Genomic DNA, 18,521 nt, shown 5'->3' on the forward strand with positions numbered 1-18,521 from the left:
AACCGTTGCAGCAACCAGTGAAAACACAAGATGCTTAAAGAAGGCATAGTCCCTTCCTGCCCATCCCCCATGTCACAGCTGACCCCCCCCTGTGGCCCGCACATCCAAACACACACAGACACGGTGCATGCACATGTGGGCTGTGTGCAGACAGGGAATCTGGGTTTGGGCGGTCCTGGGCTTCCGCTGTCTGCATTGCTCTGCAGTGGTGCACTAACAGTGCAGCGTGGGGTGGCTCCTGGGCCAGTCAATCCCACCGCCAGCGACCTCTCCACTCGCCCACTTTGTTCCATCCACCCTCTCTGGCTTGGGACCACCTCCTTCTCTCTGCTGGATCCCCCCATGTTCCCCCATGACCAGTTCTGTCTGGATCCCGAGTGACCCTTCTCAAAGACAAGTCTGATCATGTCACTGCCTTTGGGAGAGGGGCCCAGATCCTCACCAGGGCCCATCAATCCCCTGCAGTTTGGCCTCACGCTGTCCAGAGCCCCTGGCGGCCCCTTGCCCGCACATCCCTCATCCTGGCTGCTCCGACCTTCCCTGCCTTTTGTGCTCGCCTTGCTGGGCCTTCACGCTCTGCTCCTCCCCAGGAAGGCTCGCCTGGGGCTCAGCTGACACGTCACCTCTCTGGAAGGCCGTCTCCGCCACCATCAGACACGCGTCATTGCACCGTCAGGCCTCTTCCCCGGTGGGCCGGAAGCTGCTCTGTTCAATCCACTGCCCCCTCCCCACCCCCATGCCGGGCTTACTGTGGGTCTTTCAGCATTAGCCGTTGGAAGTTGAGTGGCACTGAATAAGCAGGCGCAAGCCATGCCCCACCCTGATTCTTCCTGAATCCCTACCCTTCAGGACCACTGTCCCCTGGCTCCCAGAGGGCACTGCTATCCACAGAGAGCCTCTTGCTCCCCCTGGGCAGGAGCCCCTGCTCCCTTGCACAGGGCGAGAGGCTTTTCTAACCACCACTTTCTTTCCCGGGATGGGGAGTGGTGGTGTAAGGAGGCGCAGAGGCAGTGGGACAGTGTCGACCCCAGGACATGGCCCTCCCTCCCTCAGGCGGCCCCAGGAGGGACTGCCAGGCAGAAATGGTCAACTGCCAAGCACAGTGCTGGCCAGCTGCTCACCGGGGTGCCTGCTGACTGCCAGTCAGGAGGGGCCAGGGGTGAGGAGGGCGGCCACCAACTGCCTGTCACCACACCGGCCAACTGTCAGTCAAGAGAGCAAAGTCCCACGCTGGGAACTCAGGACTGCCTGTCAGGGCACGGGCAGCTGTCACTCCAAAACGTCTGGTGGCCAGTCAGGGAGGCCGCCAATGGGTATTCGGATGACAGCTGTTTTTCTACCCACTTCCTTTCACTCTTCTCCCAGCCAGGACACCCCATTGGACCTTGGGGAACCACCCTCTCTGACTCTCAGCTCATGTGTTTCAGTGGACTCCTTGCCCTCCCAGCCTTCAAAGATCGACCACACTGCTCGGGACTGTCCAGTCAAACACAGTCTGGCCACTGTGATTTGTTCACACCTGTGACTCAAGTCAAGCTCATCAGAACCAACCAGAACTAACTCTAGGAAGGAACAGTCTCATATTTTCTGCTGCCCTTGAACCTGGGAGGGTGTGAGGCTGGAGACGGGCTGCTGGCTTGCCTTCACTAGAACAGGGTGTCTGAGTGCAGCCAGCCAGAGGACGTGGAACTGCAGGACAGAGAAAGAAACCATCCTGAACCAGGTCCTGGACACACTGCTTGAACCCCTGGATCCAGCCACACATGAAACCGGAAATCACTGGCCTTCCAGTTAGGTGAACCAATAAATCCCCCCATTTTATTTAAGCAAGAATTGTGGCTAGGACCAGCAGTCACTCAGGGGGTCTGCCCGTGGCCCATGGGGGCCCATCTGTTAGCCAGGGCACCAGCCCTTGTCTGAAGAGTAGGGTGGTTCTGGGGGAACTCCTGACTGAAAGCCACAGACATATTTTCTCTGCCTGCTCCTGGATGCCAAGGCATGGGCATGCGGTCATGACTCCACCAGTCAGATGCTCCCCCATCTTTGACTCAAACAAGTGATGCAGAGAGGTGGGATGGGGCTGCAGGATTCTCTTTGGGAGGGCAGCAGCAGGGAGTGTCCAGGCCCAGCAGGGTCGCCCAAGGTCCAGGACTGTGGGCTGTGGCCCAGCTGTATTTTTTAGCCTCTGCCCAGTTTCCAAGCCTGGTGTCTGCTATGCCAGGTCACTTTGAGCTCCCAACATCCATTCCAGAATCTCTGCAGGTGGAGTCCTGTCTGCTGCTGGACAAATAAGCCGCCAGCCCCTTGTGCCCCCACAGAGGGGCTGGGAGTTGCTGGGGTAAACATCGGAGGGGAACTCCCACCTCGTGGCTGGCAGGCTCCTGCCTGGTTTGCCACTGTTCACACCCTGAGCAGATAGCCCATGGGCTCAAAGCACCTGTCAGAGTGCTGGGCACATTTTAGGGGCTCAAAAATCGGTGAAGGGGAGCAATCTGCCTTTGGGCACAGCTTTGGCCCAGCCCTGGGGCTGGAGAGAGTGTGTGTGTCTGTGCACTCATGGATGCACGTGTGTCTAAGTAAGGGCTGGAGCACCGAAGAAGCAGAAGCTCTGGTGCCTCCCAGGCCCACAGGTCAAGGGCAGGCTGACCCCAGCAAGCTCTGAAAGGGGACCCAGCTTGAATGTGTCTGGTCACAGAAGGACCTCACCCGACCTCCTGAGGCTGGCCCACCGTGGCCCACCAGCAACCGCTAGTGAGCAGTAGACCAAGAGGTGTTGGAATCTGGCAGAGACATGGACACAGACTGGTCAGGAAGAGGCCCGGCTGCCTGGTGGCCTTGACGCATAATGGCAAGGACTGTCCTCCACAATCTTTCCATATCAAGCTTCTTATTCAGAAGCCACGAAACACAGGGGGTAAGCACAAGGCTCTGCAACTAGACTCAGGTTCAAATCCAGGCTCTGCCAGTTACTAGCTGTGTAGTAAGCCCAAGGCAGATGGCTGTATCTCTCCTGGTCTCTATTTCCTGTAAAGTGTTGGGCAGTTTTAATTATCAAATACATACAAAGTATTGAGAACTGTCATCTAACAAGTGCACAATTAATCACTTTTATTATAAATAAATATGCCATAGAATAAATTTATCCATCATTATAATTATTAAAACTTAATGAACAATAATAGCAATTATTTATCATGTATTTAATAATACACTATGAATTTAATTATTTTAATTATCAATAATTTATTTAAAATGTGCACATGCATTAATTTATTATGCATATCACTCCCTTGATTTTCACAGACAACTCAGTGGAGGGCAGGACTATTAATCCCATCATATAGATGAGGAAACTGAGGCTCTAGGGGGGTAGGTGACCTTCCCAAGGCCCCATAGAGCCAGGGTACAGGGTCTCAGCCAGATACGGCCATCTCCAAAGTCCAACCTCTTCCCTTCTCTGCACATTCCATGACTCCTGGCTGGTCTGGACAAGTCAGCAATCCCAGGCTGCCAGCCGGCCCTCAGCCAGCAGGGACCCCGCATGGCTGAGAAACTGTAGGCCAGGCCACAACCCTGCCTGCCCACCCCAACAAGCAGCCCACTGCTACAGGGAATCTGTTTTGGCATCTGGGGGATGTTTTGTCTCGTCTCACCCTCTACACACCGGGGCTGTGGAAGTTACCGTGCCTGCCCATTGCCAGCCCCAGGCTGGGTCTGCTCATGGTCCCCGGTGTGACCTGCGCAGGCAGGATCTCATTACATGCAGCAGCAGCAGCTAAGGAACAAACACAGCTTGTATCCTCCTCCAAGTGCTCATTTCCTTTGTCTTGTGCACATTGAAAAATGAAAGGAATGATAAGGATTTGGAAGGGAGGGTGGGGTTGGGGAGAGGCAGGCTGGAAAATTCTGCAGCCCTGGCTCAACTCGCCAAGAGGGCGGCGGGAGGGAGTTTTCAAAGACAGCGAGGAAATAATGGCCCTGAAGAGCCCTCAAGAATGATGACTGGGAGAACAATTTTGGGGGGGACACAGGCAATGGAAGATTATGCAGCCCTGAAAAGAAACGAAGTCTGGCCTCACGTACAGCTGGGAGGATGGGGCCTGAACACCTGCAAGGTGAAAGAAGCCAGACACAGGGACGGTGTCCCGTGTGCACGTTCCAGATGTTTGTGGTGATGGGTGCCCAACCTTGGGAATATACTAAGCACCACTGAATTGTACACTTCAGATGGGTGAATTGTGCGATGTGTGAATTAAATCTCAATCAAACCATCAGATATGAAAATAATTGTAATGGCAAATGGTGAGATGAGTAATGAATGAAATAAGCAAAAGGCTGAGATGGAGTGACCCAGGCCACGGTGGGCAGGTGGACGTCTCTGGGAGGCGACTTCTGTGGTGGGGCTCACAGGTGGGGACGGGAGGTATGTGCACAGAGCCCCGGGGCTCTCAGCGGGCAGCCTGTGTGTGCCAGGCTGGAGAGGGCACCATGGCCTGACCATACAGATGGAACCTGGGACCTTAGTGACCTGGTATGGAGGCCTCAGGGCCCTGCAGAAATATTCCCTCCCAGCTGCTTCAACCCAGAGGTGTTGGTGACCCCCCACCCGGGTTACACAGCTGGGCACTGGCCAGCCACCCTGCAGGGCTCTCCCTGCCAGCAAGTCTAGGATGGTGGCTCTTTGAGGGCCCTGCCTCCAAGGCCTGCTGTCCCCTGAGGGAACGTGTGTGCTGAGAGCAGCTTCCCAACAGGGTGGTGGCCAACCTGCCACTCCCAGCAGTGCCTTCCCAGGGGACTTCTGTGTTTATTTTCTTCCTGAGCCATGAAGAGACTTGGGTGCCAGCAGCCTGCCCGGAGCCAGCAACGGTGGGCTGTGCCAGAGAAATGTCTTGCTCGGTGTCCCGCCCACCAGGAGCTGCAAGACAGCAGTTCTCCGTCTCAAGGGAGCACCTCCCCCTCATCCTCCCACATGGAGCACATCCCCCTCACCCTGCCTTCCCGCAGCCCCTGCACCCACTACCCGTGTTGGGGTCTTCAGAGCCACAACGTTGTCCCACTCCAGCCAAGAGGGAGCCAGCCAGGCCTCAAAGGACGCTGCTATCACAGGCCGGGCCAAGACGATGACCCTAAGTATCCCAAGGGGCAGTCGGGTCCTGGCTGGCCGCGGTGGGAGCGCTTGCATCACGTCCCCCTGAGTTTCCAGAGCCTTCCCACCAGATGCCTCCTCTCACCCTGGAGGCTGGGGTCCTCCCCCCAGGTACCTGGGCTGCCCACTTCTGGGGAGCCTGCTGGCCCTGTGGTGGGCTGGGGGAAGCTGAGTGCCTCAGGAGGGCCGGGACAGGCAAAGGGGGATGGCTGGGCCCTGCGTAACCTGGGCCAGTGGCCCCCCAGGCCCAGGTTTGGTCCACAGTGGGTGGCCCTCACTGTATGGTGAGAAGTGTGCTAACAGATGTTGTTAAGTGAAACCGCAGTGTAACGGCCCCACTCAAAGGGAGTTCGAAGGACAGGGGTGCCCATGAGCTGTTCCAGCCTTGCTTCTGTGTCACAGGACATCATGTCCTGGCTCTGCCAGAAGCGAGGGGTGTCTATATACAGACGTTCCCTTCACAAACATAGGCTTCTGGGCTCTTACTAACGATCCCCCCTGTGGACAGTCCTTCCTGAAAATCAGAGGAGATTCCTGGGAGGAAGAGCCGCCTCCCTGCCCTCCCACGCACAGCCGCCCGCTTCCCTCCATGTCGTTCAGCACTCAGGGGCAGGGTCTGCCTGTTTGTGACCTGGCTCCTTCCTGGGTTCCCCATCAGGCTGGGCTGTCCCAGGGGCCTGGTCTGTCTTTCCCTTAGAAGGGCCACTGGGGGGGACGGTGCTGGGCTGGGCCTTGGGGTCAGCCCAGGAGCTTGTTGTCACCCTGATCCCTCCTGGCCATCAGTTGGACCTGAGAAGGCAAGAGTTCACTTCTCAAAGCCTCCTCACCCTGGGATCAGGGTGATGACCACACTGGCCAGAGAGCCTGGTGCCCTGGGACCACGCCAGGATGGGCTGGGGTCTGGCGCTCGCCTCCAATCTGGTTCTTTTTGGAGATGGGGAGGAGCCCATGGCCACTGGGTCATTTCCCAGAGCCCACGGCTTCTCCGCAGGGTTGGCATGCCCTGCCCAGCCGCTGGGAGGGCCAGGGAGGTCAGTGCTTCACTGGGCTAAGCTCAGGGACAGAATTAGCTCTCCACTCCTGCTGTCAAGGCTTTCCAGGCAGCCGAACCATCCCAGGGAGGGACCGGGACGGGGCCTCCTGGGAATCTGCCCAAGGCTTTTTCCCTGGTTCCTCTGGGAAGAGATCCAGAAAAAGACTGAAAGTGCCCCAGCGGAGAGGGAGGGGGTAGGGTGGGAGCCGGCCCTGCCATCTGGAGAAGGCCCTGGGGCTCTGAGAAGACCTGAGGTCTCCTGCTGTCCTCAGCGGGCCCGAGGGAGCGCTGGCCGGGCCTTGTCACTCCCAGAGGCCGTCAGAACCCTGGGATCCTCACTGCATTCCCGGCCTGCAAGCCAAATGCAATTTCACGGAAGCCTCAGGAGTCAAATCCTCTCCAAAAGGTTGGCCTGGAGCCCGGTGAGCACAGAAAGCCCTCTGTTGTTCAAGTGTGGTCGGAGAGGCTGGAGCTGCGCAGAAAGGACCCCCCACTTATTACTCCTCATCTCTCCCTTGCCCACCAAGATGTGCCCGCCCCCAGCTGGCATGGTGGGCTCACCAGGCTGCCGAGGATGGACCCCTTTAGAAAGCTTTAACTCCCTCCCCACTCCCTGCATGTGCTTTGGTAACTCATCCTCAAGGACCGAAACAAAGGTGACAGGTCCTGGCTTGGCGCCCCCATCCTTTGCCGCACTAAGGGAGGGACTTTTATGAGTCGGTAGAGCTGCTTGCAAATTCTTGACTCAAGCTCACAAGCCCTACAAACCTTGGCACACGATTTCCTTGCTGTGAGCCTGTGTCTTCACCTACGAAATGGTCTTTCTAATTCCACCCCGCTCCCCTGCAAGGTCAGTGCCTCTTTGGGGGTCTGCTCGGAACTGGTGTGTATCTCCAAGAGCCCACCACATCACAGGGGAGCATCTGTCTGCCCTCATTTCAGTGTTTCCCCGTGTTCTTATGGACATCTTCCATGATGTGGCAGATTGTGTCATAGTTCAAAATTACCGACCTCTGTGGCCATCGTTAGATCCAGCTGCATCCCTGGAGGGCAGGACCACATGACTTGCTCTGGCCAATGAAATGTGAGCAGAGATGATGTATATTGTTTCGGGGCAGAAATTTTCTGAGCCAATGCCATGGCCAGGTATGTCTATTTCTGCCACAAAAATGTCATCGTCCCAGACGAAGGGTCCTCTCTCAGCCAGAGCCCCAGAGTGAGTAGGACGCAGGGCAGAGCTGCAGCCATGCTCGAAGGACAGGTGGCAGTCTTAAGACAAGCCTCCGTTGTTGGAAGCCTTTGGGACCCGGGATCATATCCTGGCTGGCAGTGGCTGTTGTAAGTCTTTAAAGGGATTCCCTAGAGCTATTTGTCGGTCTTCTGCTACCGCTGGGTGTGGTGGATAATTAACAGTTAAAATGGGATGCCTTGGAACTTGGTGGCCACTGGTAGGGGCTCAGAAACCGGTGGATGCAGTGTAATGACTCCTGCACACAGGCCAGACTGCTGATTACTGGAGCTGTGAGACTCATCTTCCTCTGTGTGAGTCGTGTGTACGCAGAATTTCTCCTACTCAGGGAAGCCTCTCCGTTGAATTCATGACGCATGACCTCCTTCATCTCTAAGAACCATGGTCTGCTCCCCTCTCTCCACCCTGCCACCCCCTTGCAAGAGTGTGGGTGGAGGCCACTTAGGTGAGTTTCCATTATCTCCCTGCCCCCTGCCCAAGGTCAGGTTTATTAAGCTTGTGGCAGCCGGGAAGGGTGTGCACCAGAGGAACTGCGGGGCATCTCTCCCCATCTCTTGGCGTAATTTCTTCCCCCCTGACTGAGCCCCAGTCAAGCCCATCTGCCATCCCAGACCTTCCCCTTTGCTATTTCACTTCTATGCCCTGCTATCAAATCTGGCTCAGGGACTGTAGCACCCATAGCACTGGCCTTGTTGTGCTGGTGATCTTCAGAATTGTGGTTTTTTAGCAACATTCCCTCCCAGCAGCATGCAGTACATGCTAGGTAGACAGTGGATGCTCAGGAAAGACTGGGTCTCCTGATTGGTGGCTTCATGGCTGGTGGGGCTGTGGCACAGCAGAGGGCCCTTCTCTGCAGACTAGTTTATGATGGTCATAATAGGGAAGCAGGTAAGTGTCCCCCAACACCTGGCTGTTGGGAGGGGCCTGGCAGAGCAACAGAACCATGTACCCCCAAGCCTGGACTCCGATTTCTCTCCTGATCTCTGCCTGCTTCTCTGGCAGCTGGGGACCCCGAGCAGACCAATCCTCTCTCAAGGGATGGAGTTTGTAGTTGGGACTGGTTCCCTCCCTGCTGCCCACCAAGGACCCAGAATCAAGGATGTCAACAAAGGAATTTGCAAAAGCCATCCCTCTTTATTTTTCATTCCTGCCGTTCAACCAGTTTGCACAAGCTGAGATTGAATGGGTTTTGGAAGGAAAGGAGGAGCATCTGGACACAGACCCTCCCGGAAATTGTCTATGCACACTGCTGAGGCTGGTTAGACTTCAGAAGCAATTTAACAATAAACTCTACAGAATTAGAAATGTACAAAAGTGTCAAGGCGGCTGCTGGCTGGTTTCTTGCTTGACCATGGGGGTCAGAGTTATGCCCACCAGTCCTGTGCAAAGGTCCTGGGGCTGGCCTGGGGGGCAGCTGAAGTCTTCCCTGGGGCGGGAGCAGTCCTGCTCCCCCAGCAGAAGTGTGCCGAGGGACAGACGCATGGGCGTGGGCCCAGGTGCCACGGCCCCTCAGGTTCTGCAGCTTTCAAGCGTGTCTCTGCATCCTGCCTTTATGTCCGCCCTTTGAAAGTGTTCATGCAGGTGTAGGTTCCTGAGAATTTGTAGATCTCCTCAAGTGCAGCCTGTGGGAGTATGCTAGGGGGTGCGGAGGGAGAAAAGAAGGTGGTCAGTGGTAGGGGTGGGTGGGCACACATGAGTCCTGGTGGCCACACAGGGCAGCTTAGCAGAGTAATGGTTCCCTAAGTTCTCCCTGCCCCTCTCTCCAAGCCACCCAACCCACCCTTCCATGGAGGAAGGGCTTCCAAGTGAGTGGATAAATAGCTGTTTACAAGACAAGTGTGGGCGGTAGAAACAAACTTTCAAAGCCACCTTCTTAGCATTTTGGGGTCCACAGGTGTCTCAGAGATCAGGGAACTCCTGAGGAGTTAGGTCCTGGGGTCACCACCTGCAGGGAAACTTCTCTGACTCACCGCCAGTCCTCTCTTTGGGTTAGCCCCTGTGCTTCCACAAGTGTTAGCCTCACTGTTTTCTCATCAGGCCCACAGGTACCTTTGGGGCAGATGTCTGATCCCAGCCCTTAGCACCGGGCCCAGCAAAAAGATGGCCTCGGTCCATTTGTTGATCAAGTTGAAGGGCCCTGGCTCACTCTACGTATAAGATGGGAAAGGTTCCCTTCCAGCCAGACCAATCAGGAAGGCTTCCTGGGGGTGGTGGCACTGGAGTTAAGCCTATAAAGATATCTCTTGGGGCAGGTAAAAAAGGGGTTACTGTGCAGTGAATGGAGTAGGGGGAGTTACTTCTGCTTCCTGTGGGGAAGTAGTGGGGGCATAGGACAGGAAATGTAGGTTGGGGGCTTACTGTGGAGAACACTACAATGTTCTAGGCAAACTAGGTTTTTTCTAGAATGTTCCACAAGGCTTCTAAGAAGCTCCCTGAGGTGGATGGTGGCACCCCAAGTCCCTGCTCTCCTAGGGGCTCCTGGAGGTGATCGAGAAGCATCTCAGAGCAACAAGTCAGGATGGACTGAGGGGGGTCAGAGTGTGGCCCGAATGTCCCTGGGTGAGCCTGTGGAGCCAGGAGTCCACGGTCACCCAGGATTGTGGGGTGGAGGCACTCCCGGGCACTGAGAGGCCCGTGAACATGTATTAGGCAGGCAGCTGGAACCCCTTCAGTGTGGGGCTGGGATGGGAGAAGTTTGCTGCCAAAACCTGGAAAGTTGCGGGGAATGTGATGCGGGGAAATTCTGGAGGAATGTCTTCTATGAAGGCTGCCTCGTGAGGTGGTCTGCCTGGCAACTCCTGCTGGACTGGCACTGTGACGCTTCTGTGAGTCCTGAGCCCGCGGCCTGGAGAGCCCTGTCTTCCCCAGCAGATTAAACCTCCTGAAGATTGGGGCCAAGTATTAGTCCCTAGAGCAGGGGTTCACAAAGCATGGCCTGGGACACCTGGGGGTACCTGAGATCCCTCCAGAGGTCTGTGGGCCAAACTACTTTTATAATTTTATAACTAAGACTTTTTTTTTGCCTTTTTCACTCTCATTTTCTCATGAGTGTACAGTTGAGTTTTCCAGAGGTTGTGTGATGTGACATCACAACAGATTAAAATCAGAAGCTGATCTAAGAATCCAAGTGTCTTTACTTAGACAGTAAAGAGCTTCCCAAAAATGTAAAAACAATGCCATTTGCCTCACTGTATCTTTTTGTTGAAAATATACTTACTTTTCATAGAAATATAATATTTATGTTAACACAGAATGGATCTGTTATTGTTACATCTAAATGAGTGAACAAATATTCTAAATATAAACACGTGTACATCTTATAAAAATGTTTTCTCAGTTTTAATTTCTAATACAGCAAAGAGCAATAGATACAACTGACATCATTAACTAAAGCTCTTTGGGTTCCTCACTAGTTTTGAGATTATAAAGGGGTGCTGAGACTAACAAGTTTGAGAACTGCTGCTCCATAGTAAGGATAGTAAATCCACGGCACACATGCCACCACTCGTTATTTTCACGCCCACAACAGACATGACTAATCGATCACATGTGTACCTTCTCCTGCCCGCGGCCTCTTCCCCACCAGGGTCCACTGGGGAAAGAGGAGATGGTTGGCATGAGTCTGACCCAGAGCTTTCTCCCCCAGCCCTGTACCTTTTCAAGATTATGAGGGCGTGCATGGTCCAGGGGAGCAGAAGGAGGGCCTGGTTGAGCTGCACAGCTTCCACAGTCCTACGAGCCACCGTCTCCGGCTTCAGTGGGGGGAAGAGGTTGGGGAACCTGAGTGCAGGGAGAGACAATGTGGGTTTCTCTTGGAGAAGCACATGGCTAACACGTGCTGACACGTGCTTCTGTGGCTGACGGAAGTCTGCGTCTGGGTCATCTCTTGGGGATGTCCCCTGCTTAGGAGACTTCAGACCCGTTTGGAATACTCCGCACCCCCCTGCCACCCCAGACGGTGGGGTGTTCCTCATCCCTCACTCCTCCCAGTGAGACTGCCCTTGACAATCAAGGACTTCGAGCCCACCCACTGGACCCAGCCTCCAAAGCACTTCAGGGGCTCCTGCCAGTCGCCGCTCGGGTCTCGTCACTGGTGTCACTGCTCTGCTCACGCCCTCCCAGGGCTCCTGGCGCTCTACAGCCCTCATGCCGCGCCCTGCCTGCCCCCGCCCCTCCTCCCTTCTCACTCTGCTCCAGCGGTCAGCGCCGATCTCTGTCTGCTCCTGTCACTTAAGCTCTTTTCTGTTTGGGGCGTTTTGCCAGCCGTCCCATCAGCCTGTCTCCCTTCTGGTTCCTGCTCAGGGCGGCGTCTCAGCCAGTCCGCTCAGAGGGGCCTCTGATCTTGTCCCCTTGCCCATTCCCTTGACCACATTCGCCGCATCTAGAATGGCCTTGACTGTCGGCTTCCTTCCCCGTCAGCAGCCTGTCTCCCGATCAGACCGCGTTCCACACGGGCAGAGGGCTGGTGGGCCCCGCTCCCTGCTGGGCTCCCTAGGTGCGGTGTGCGGCACACAGTGGGGGCTCAGTAAGTGCTGGCTGAATGGGTGAACGCCGAGCAACCGGCCATTCCCCAGGAGTGTCCTGCTCATCCTGTTGGAGGCAGGGGCTGTGTGGGAAGTCTTCTCGGCCAGCTTTGATCCACTCACTCAGTCACTGACTCATCGGCACCTTTTGACATTTACAGAGTACTTTCCACGGGGCTGAGAAGTGAATAAGCAAATGCCAGGGGCCTCTAGTGCCTGCTCGGAGGCATCCGACCTGAGACCCACACAAGGAGGGTGCACCCGAGGTGTCAGGCCTGTGCTAGGTGCTGACGGGAGTCACCTGCCCAATTTACAGAGAAAAAAACTGAGGCTCTGGGTGTTGTGGGGTGCTAGGGATTCCAACCAGGCCTGGGCGGGCCCCAGGCCAATGCCCTTCCCACCCTTGCTCTCTGCTTGTCCCACCCATCCTGGGCCTGGAGGTGCCACGCTTACGCTGATGGCTCTGACTTCAGTCCCACAAAGGGTTTGTGCCCTACTCTGGCACCAGGAGGATTAAAGGTGATGAGTCACCCTGAACAAAGGGCAACTCCTGGGTTCCCAGTACAGCTGGGTTGGTCTCAGAGAGTCCAGGAATCCACCCCCTACCCCGTGTTTCCTTTGCTATCACAGTGTCTGTTACGATGCCCACATCTTTCCCTTTTCCCTCTGTGATGGGTGGGATGAGGCTACAGGGAACCAGCAGCAGAGCCATTAACCCCCATGGAGGCAGCTCAAACTGGTGGAAAAGCATTCTCAGCCAGTGTCTATCTGTATGGCCTTGGCCTTCAGTTCTCTGAGCCTCAGTTTCCTTGTCTGTGAAATGGGGAGGAGAGCTCTCTCACAGGGTTGCTGAGGGCCAAATGCAACAGCCTCTGTAAAGCGTCAGGTGTCGCTGGAACACAGAAGGTCAGCAAAAGGCCATTTATAAAGAACAGCAGTCACCTATACGGCCATTCTTGCCAGAAAACCCATCAATTGTGTCCTGAACATCTGTGTCCCACTCTCAACCCTGGGAAGCTACTTTGTATGTTGGGGAGGAAGCCCGTGCTTTTCTTATTCTTCTTCTTCTATATGTTTTTCTTCTTTTTATCTTGTTTTAGAAAATAGGAGTTGGTTAAGCACCATCGCCCTCTCACTGCTCCTCTCCCGGCCCTCAGGTCCAGCTGCGTGACCACAGGGGACCGATCTGCACCTCGTGCTTCCTACTTGCCAGGAAGACTGGTTAATTCACACACAGGAGCACGTCTAACTCACAGAGTAGCAGGGACTGTCAGCAATCCCTTCTTATTGGTGAGGGAACCAAGGCACAGAAAAGCTAAGGAACTTGCCAAGGTCACACAGACTGGGATTTGGCCTCAGGAGTTTGGGCCCACACTCCAAACCACTGTGGGAAAAAAATGTCTTGGGGGAAAACTTTGAATTTCCTTCTTAATGTGGTAGAAAGAAAAACTATGCTGGAAGGTGAAAACGCATGCAAATGTGAAGTCTGTGAACATCCCGCCTGCTCTGTGCTCAGGGCACCAGTTAAAACCCCGGATCACCACTGCTGCAGCTTCACCCCTTATGCATTTATTGAGCACCTCCTGTATGCCCAGATGAAAAGTAACCAAATCAGGATGTCACAGGGGAAAACAGCCAATGTAGAACATTAATAGGCATTAATCCCGCCTCCCCTTAATTCAGAACCTATGATAATTTGCAGGCAAGTCCGGTGGAAATATAAACTTGTGAGACACACAGAAGGTACGGTCTGCTGGGAAGATTAGTAACGCAGTTTTATGAAGATGCTTATTGTTAGAAAAGATAACAAGAGCAGCAGTTCATTACTGAGCACCTAACGTGCCCCAGGCTTTGCATTAGATAGTTACAGGTGTTATTTTTGTTTCTCCAATAATTCTCCAAGGTAAATATTGTTTCCACTGTTTTACGGATCAACAAAGTAAAGCTTGGAGAGGTAAGAGAACTGGCTCAAGAGTTCAGACCTCCAGAGTATCTGAGGTGTGATTCAAAACCAGGTGTTTCTGATTCTTGATATCAAAACCACACTCAGTACTCATGCATATAATTTAGGAGGGAAATCTATTATTAGATACTCACTGCAAACAACAAGGAAAGTAGTTTTTGGATAATTCCCCATTTTCATTTATCTATAACTGCTGCCCCTTTACAACCACACATCATGGCAACACCATTTACTGGGCACTTCCTATGCAGCACAGACGCTGTTCCACGCCAGATCCCGTTCTGTCCCTATCACAGAGCCTTAAGTGTACATCTTCTCACCATGCCTTTTTATAGGTTAGCAACAGAGACCGGAGCAGGGACTCATCAGCCCCCAGGTTGCACGGTACATTATAGGTGAGTCGACATCCCAGGTGCCTGGCCCCAAAGCATGGGCTCTAAACCAGCAGTTCCCAGTCCCTTCAGTTTAATTGGCCTGGAGGAGGGGTGGTTTGGGCTTTAGTATTTCTTTAAATTGAGCTATAATTTGCATATAATAATTTGAATCACACACTCAGAAAGTTCCCTCGGGCTCCCTCCAGGCTATGTCCCCACCCCTGGGCGTTGGGGTCAGGGCAGGTCACTGTTCTGATTTCTATCACCATGGGCCAGTTTTGCCTGTTCTAGAACTTCATATAAACGGAACCATGCAGGATGCACTCTTGTCTCTGGCCCATTTCATTCAACCTAATGCTTCTGAGGTCCCTCCGTGTTGGTCGCGTAGCAGCCCTCCATCCTCTTTTTATAGTCGGGTAGCATTCCACTGCGTGCATTTAGCATTAGTTCTTTGTAAAGGCCCCCTGACCTGAGAAGTCGAACCCGAAACTGCTCTAACATCCCCACCACCTTGCGGATCGGACACTCCGATCACATAGCCAGAGATAAACGGCTTCTGGCTTATTTTTCCATTTAGCTCTCTCTGTGCGGAAGAAGCCCTCCCCTGGTCCTGTCAGCTGGTGGGACGTGGTGTGGGTAGGTGGGGACCCGCTCACTGACCTGACCCTCAGGCCCTGGAACATCTCGGTACTGGTGTGGAAGGGCAGCACGGTGGTGGCACTGACTCCCGGACAGTCCAGCAGCCCCAGGGTCAGGCTCTCCATGAAGGCAAAGGCCGAGGCTTTGGACGTGCAGTAGTCGATGGCGCCAGGGATGGCCGACAGCGCCAGCACTGAGTTGAGACACACGATGTGGCCGTTCTGCAGCTCCAGCATGCGTGGCAAGAAGGCCTTGGTGGTCTGCGGGTGTGCGGGCAGGTCAGTGTGGAGCAGGTGCAGTTCCAAACAGCCCAGCTCCCCCTGTCTCCGGGAGAACAGACACCCTGGACCTGCACTACTCCAGCGACGGCGGGAGGGCCAGGGGCTGCTGTTGCAAGGCACTCCTCCACATTTCAGAAAGTTCGGATGCCTCCTCGGGATGGCCATCCCTCTTGTCCTTGGACATCCCCCACAGCGTGGGCCCTAGGCTCTCCCCACCTCCCTTCAGCACCTGGGCTCCCTGGAGGGAAGGAACATGCCACTGCCATGCCCAGGGCTGCTCTGGCCCAGGGGAGCCCTTACCCAGAACTGGCCCAGGGTGTTGATGTGCTGGGACTTGAGAAGGGCGTCGTCGTCGCTGTCCATGAGGCTCTTTCCGTGCACCACGGCAGCGTTGTTCACCAGGATGGTGATGTCCCCCACCTGCGGGCACGAGTGGGCCACGGGGCTGTTAGGGCAGCCAGCCCCAGGGGTCTGCACCTAGAGGAGAGGCCACCTCCCCCCCAAGCACCAGCCGTGTGGTCCTGGGCGGCCGCCTTGCCTCCCTGAGCCTCAGTCTTGATCTGTGAGATGGAGCCGAGGACCGCGGCAGGGCATGATTTATGGCACATGATACGCCTGGCACAGAGCACATTTCTAATAAAGGAAGTTGATGTTACATAAAAACAGTTAACATTTACCATGTGCCAGCTGCTTACAGGGTGGGTGCTGCCCTCGGTCAGCTCACTGGTACACTCAGTCTGAATGGCTGGAGGAGGAGCAGGACGTCCCTACAGGGCAATGGGGCATTTGCCCCCCGTTCTAGGGTAGAAACTTCCAAGGTGTAAACTTCCAAAGGGGATAACAGGTGATCACTTCTGTTATGCCATCAGCCCACACCCGAGTCCCTGCTCCCTGGGACACACACACACACCCACGCACACACATGCCCATGTGCACACAACTTGGGCCATGTTCATGGGAGAGTCCCTAAAGATGCCCCAGAAGCAGCCATTCTGCCAGGAGCAATGCCCTCTGCCAGGCTATGTGAGAATGTTCTCTTTGGCTGGCCTGTGTGCAACAGAGTCAAGGACGGACCGCTCTATGCTCCTTACCTTCTCCCGGACGGCTTTGGCCGTCTGATACACCTCCTCCCGGTTGCCCACATCACAGATGAAGTAGTGGCACTCGGTGCCCATCTGCCGAATCTCCTCTGTCGTCTCCTTTAGGCATTTCTCAGTCCGGCCCCAGAGAACGATCTGGAAGGAGAGAATAATAGCACTGAACAGGTGGTCATCAGCAAGCCATCGTAATTCGACGATCGCCATCAGAAATTCAGTATTGAAAGTAGTTTTCCCAAAGACCGGCCTCCCTAATTCCATCCGAAGAGATTATGCAAAGCAAATGAACGCTACAATATTTAAGAGGATATAGCCCACCCAGAAGTGAACCAGTAGTTTCGGAGCTCATTTGCCACCAGGTGATGGATGTGTTATTTATGTCTTTCTTACATGCGACTTCCAGCAGGAGGCCTCATTTCCATTTACCCCAGATGGTTGGAAGCAATAGCAGAGCTTTTCTCTGCAGTGTTCCAGAATGCTCTTAGGTATAAACTGGCCTTCTCACCAATCAGGTGCATGAACATCAGGCGTGAGGATGGCCAGGAGCTTCCAGCCCTGAGGGGTCCCTGGGCTAAGTGGAGCCTTCTTCCAGCTGCGGTCACACTCAGGAGGACAGGAAAAGAGGCGGCCAGGCTCCCGAGGAGGGCACGGCCTCACCCACAGGTGGTAAACATGGGCTCAGCATGCCAGGACCTGACCCTGGCCGAACCAGGACATAGGACCCTAACCTGTTGGACAAACTGATGAATGCCCAGCCATAAAAGGCTCGGAAGAGAAGCCTGGCTAATCCTCAACCTTGACCTAAGTAACAACAGGCCTCCCACGAGGCGTCCTTGGGTCGAGAGAGGCCTCTGTTGGTAAATGGTCCGGGTGGTGGGACACAAAGAACTCTAACTAAAACAGCCTATTGGGCACCGAGGGAGGAGGGCCAGGGGATGGACAGACTCAGAGAAACGAAGAGATAAAAGGTCTTGGGGGAATCAGTCTAATGGGTTTCTATTTTTGTTTCTTCTCCTCTTTTTCCTTTAAAATTATCAGTGAAATTCCTTTAAAAATAAAACCCAACATGGAAACCCCAATGTGTGAAACCAGTAAAAGGAATAAATTACATGTCCAGCTCCATATCTTCTTACTCCAAAAGCAATACTGGAGACAGAAAGGCCGTGTTGTGAAGGCAAACATTTCCAAAGGGGGGCGGGAGGGTGGGGGTTACAGATGTGGCTCCAATCACACCAGACCAGGATCCAACTGACTTCTGTATTTTGCTCTCTGACATGGTACAGAGAAAAGTCACACAGATAAGTAGCTGGTGGGGGTAACAGTTTATCAACCGTTCACCCTGAAATCTCAGAATTTTCCCTTCAGCAGAAAGGGCCCCAAATGGGTGTAGCTGGCAGGACACACATAAGCTGGTGGTCTCCAGTGGATTTTATTTTTTTTATTAGAACTTTTAAAGCTTTTGAAATGTTTTTTAAAATAAAAAAGTGTTTTCTCAACCCCCGAAACAGCTCTGGGAAAGTCCAGGCTGAAAACTTCACCTAGTCCAACCACTTTATTTATTGTAATTGAAGTCTTGAAATGCAGGCAGGGTTTTACGAGGGAGGAACCCAGCAGTGGCCCCATCGAGGGCAAACAGCTGTAATTAGACAGGCTCCAAGGGACACTTTTTTGTCTGCTGAACTAAAAACAGACTTAAAATTTATTCCTTCAGGAGAGGCTGGGGAGATTCACTTCACGGAGGAGAAGACAGACAAACATCGGTTTTAGGAATGCATCTGGGGCAGGCACTGCCCCTCCACCAGACCTCACCCTTGCCTTTAAGCCCCTACCACCCAAGTGTCCTCTGTCCTCCCTTGTCACCCCATCTGTCTGTCTACCTGTCCTTCCTCCCATCCCTCCATCCCTCCCTCCCTCCATCCATCCATAATCCATCCATCCACCCATCCACTCATCCATCTACCCACCCATCCATCTATCCATCCATCCTTCCCTGCATCCATCCACCCATCCACTCATCCATCCATCCATCCATCCATCCATCATCCATCCACTCATCCATCCATCCATCCATCCATCATCCATCCATCCATCCATCATCCATCCCTCCCTCCCTCCATCCATCCATCCATCATCTATGCATCCATCCATCCACCCATCCATCCACTCATCCATCCATCCATCATCCATCCACCCATCTACTCATCCATCCATCATCC

General features: G+C 54.1%; 1 protein-coding gene across 3 annotated transcripts in view; it reads right to left on the reverse strand.

The window, feature by feature from the left end:
* Positions 1-8,542: 8,542 nt before the first annotated feature.
* DHRS3 (dehydrogenase/reductase 3) overlaps positions 8,543-18,521 on the reverse strand; it is a 39,110-nt gene continuing 29,131 nt past the window's right edge. For all 3 annotated transcript variants that reach the window (XM_017669781.3, XM_036999845.2, XM_017669782.3), the window contains 5 exons: positions 16,300-16,443; positions 15,509-15,628; positions 14,949-15,187; positions 11,083-11,208; positions 8,543-9,063 (listed from right to left, as the gene is read on the reverse strand). In XM_017669781.3, coding sequence (XP_017525270.1) covers positions 8,979-9,063; positions 11,083-11,208; positions 14,949-15,187; positions 15,509-15,628; positions 16,300-16,443 — 714 coding nt within the window. In that variant the 3' untranslated portion in view covers positions 8,543-8,978. The remainder of the gene's footprint in view (positions 9,064-11,082; positions 11,209-14,948; positions 15,188-15,508; positions 15,629-16,299; positions 16,444-18,521) is intronic.

Source organism: Manis javanica, chromosome 4 (genome assembly GCF_040802235.1).
Source record: "Manis javanica isolate MJ-LG chromosome 4, MJ_LKY, whole genome shotgun sequence".
Classification (NCBI taxonomy): domain Eukaryota; kingdom Metazoa; phylum Chordata; class Mammalia; order Pholidota; family Manidae; genus Manis; species Manis javanica.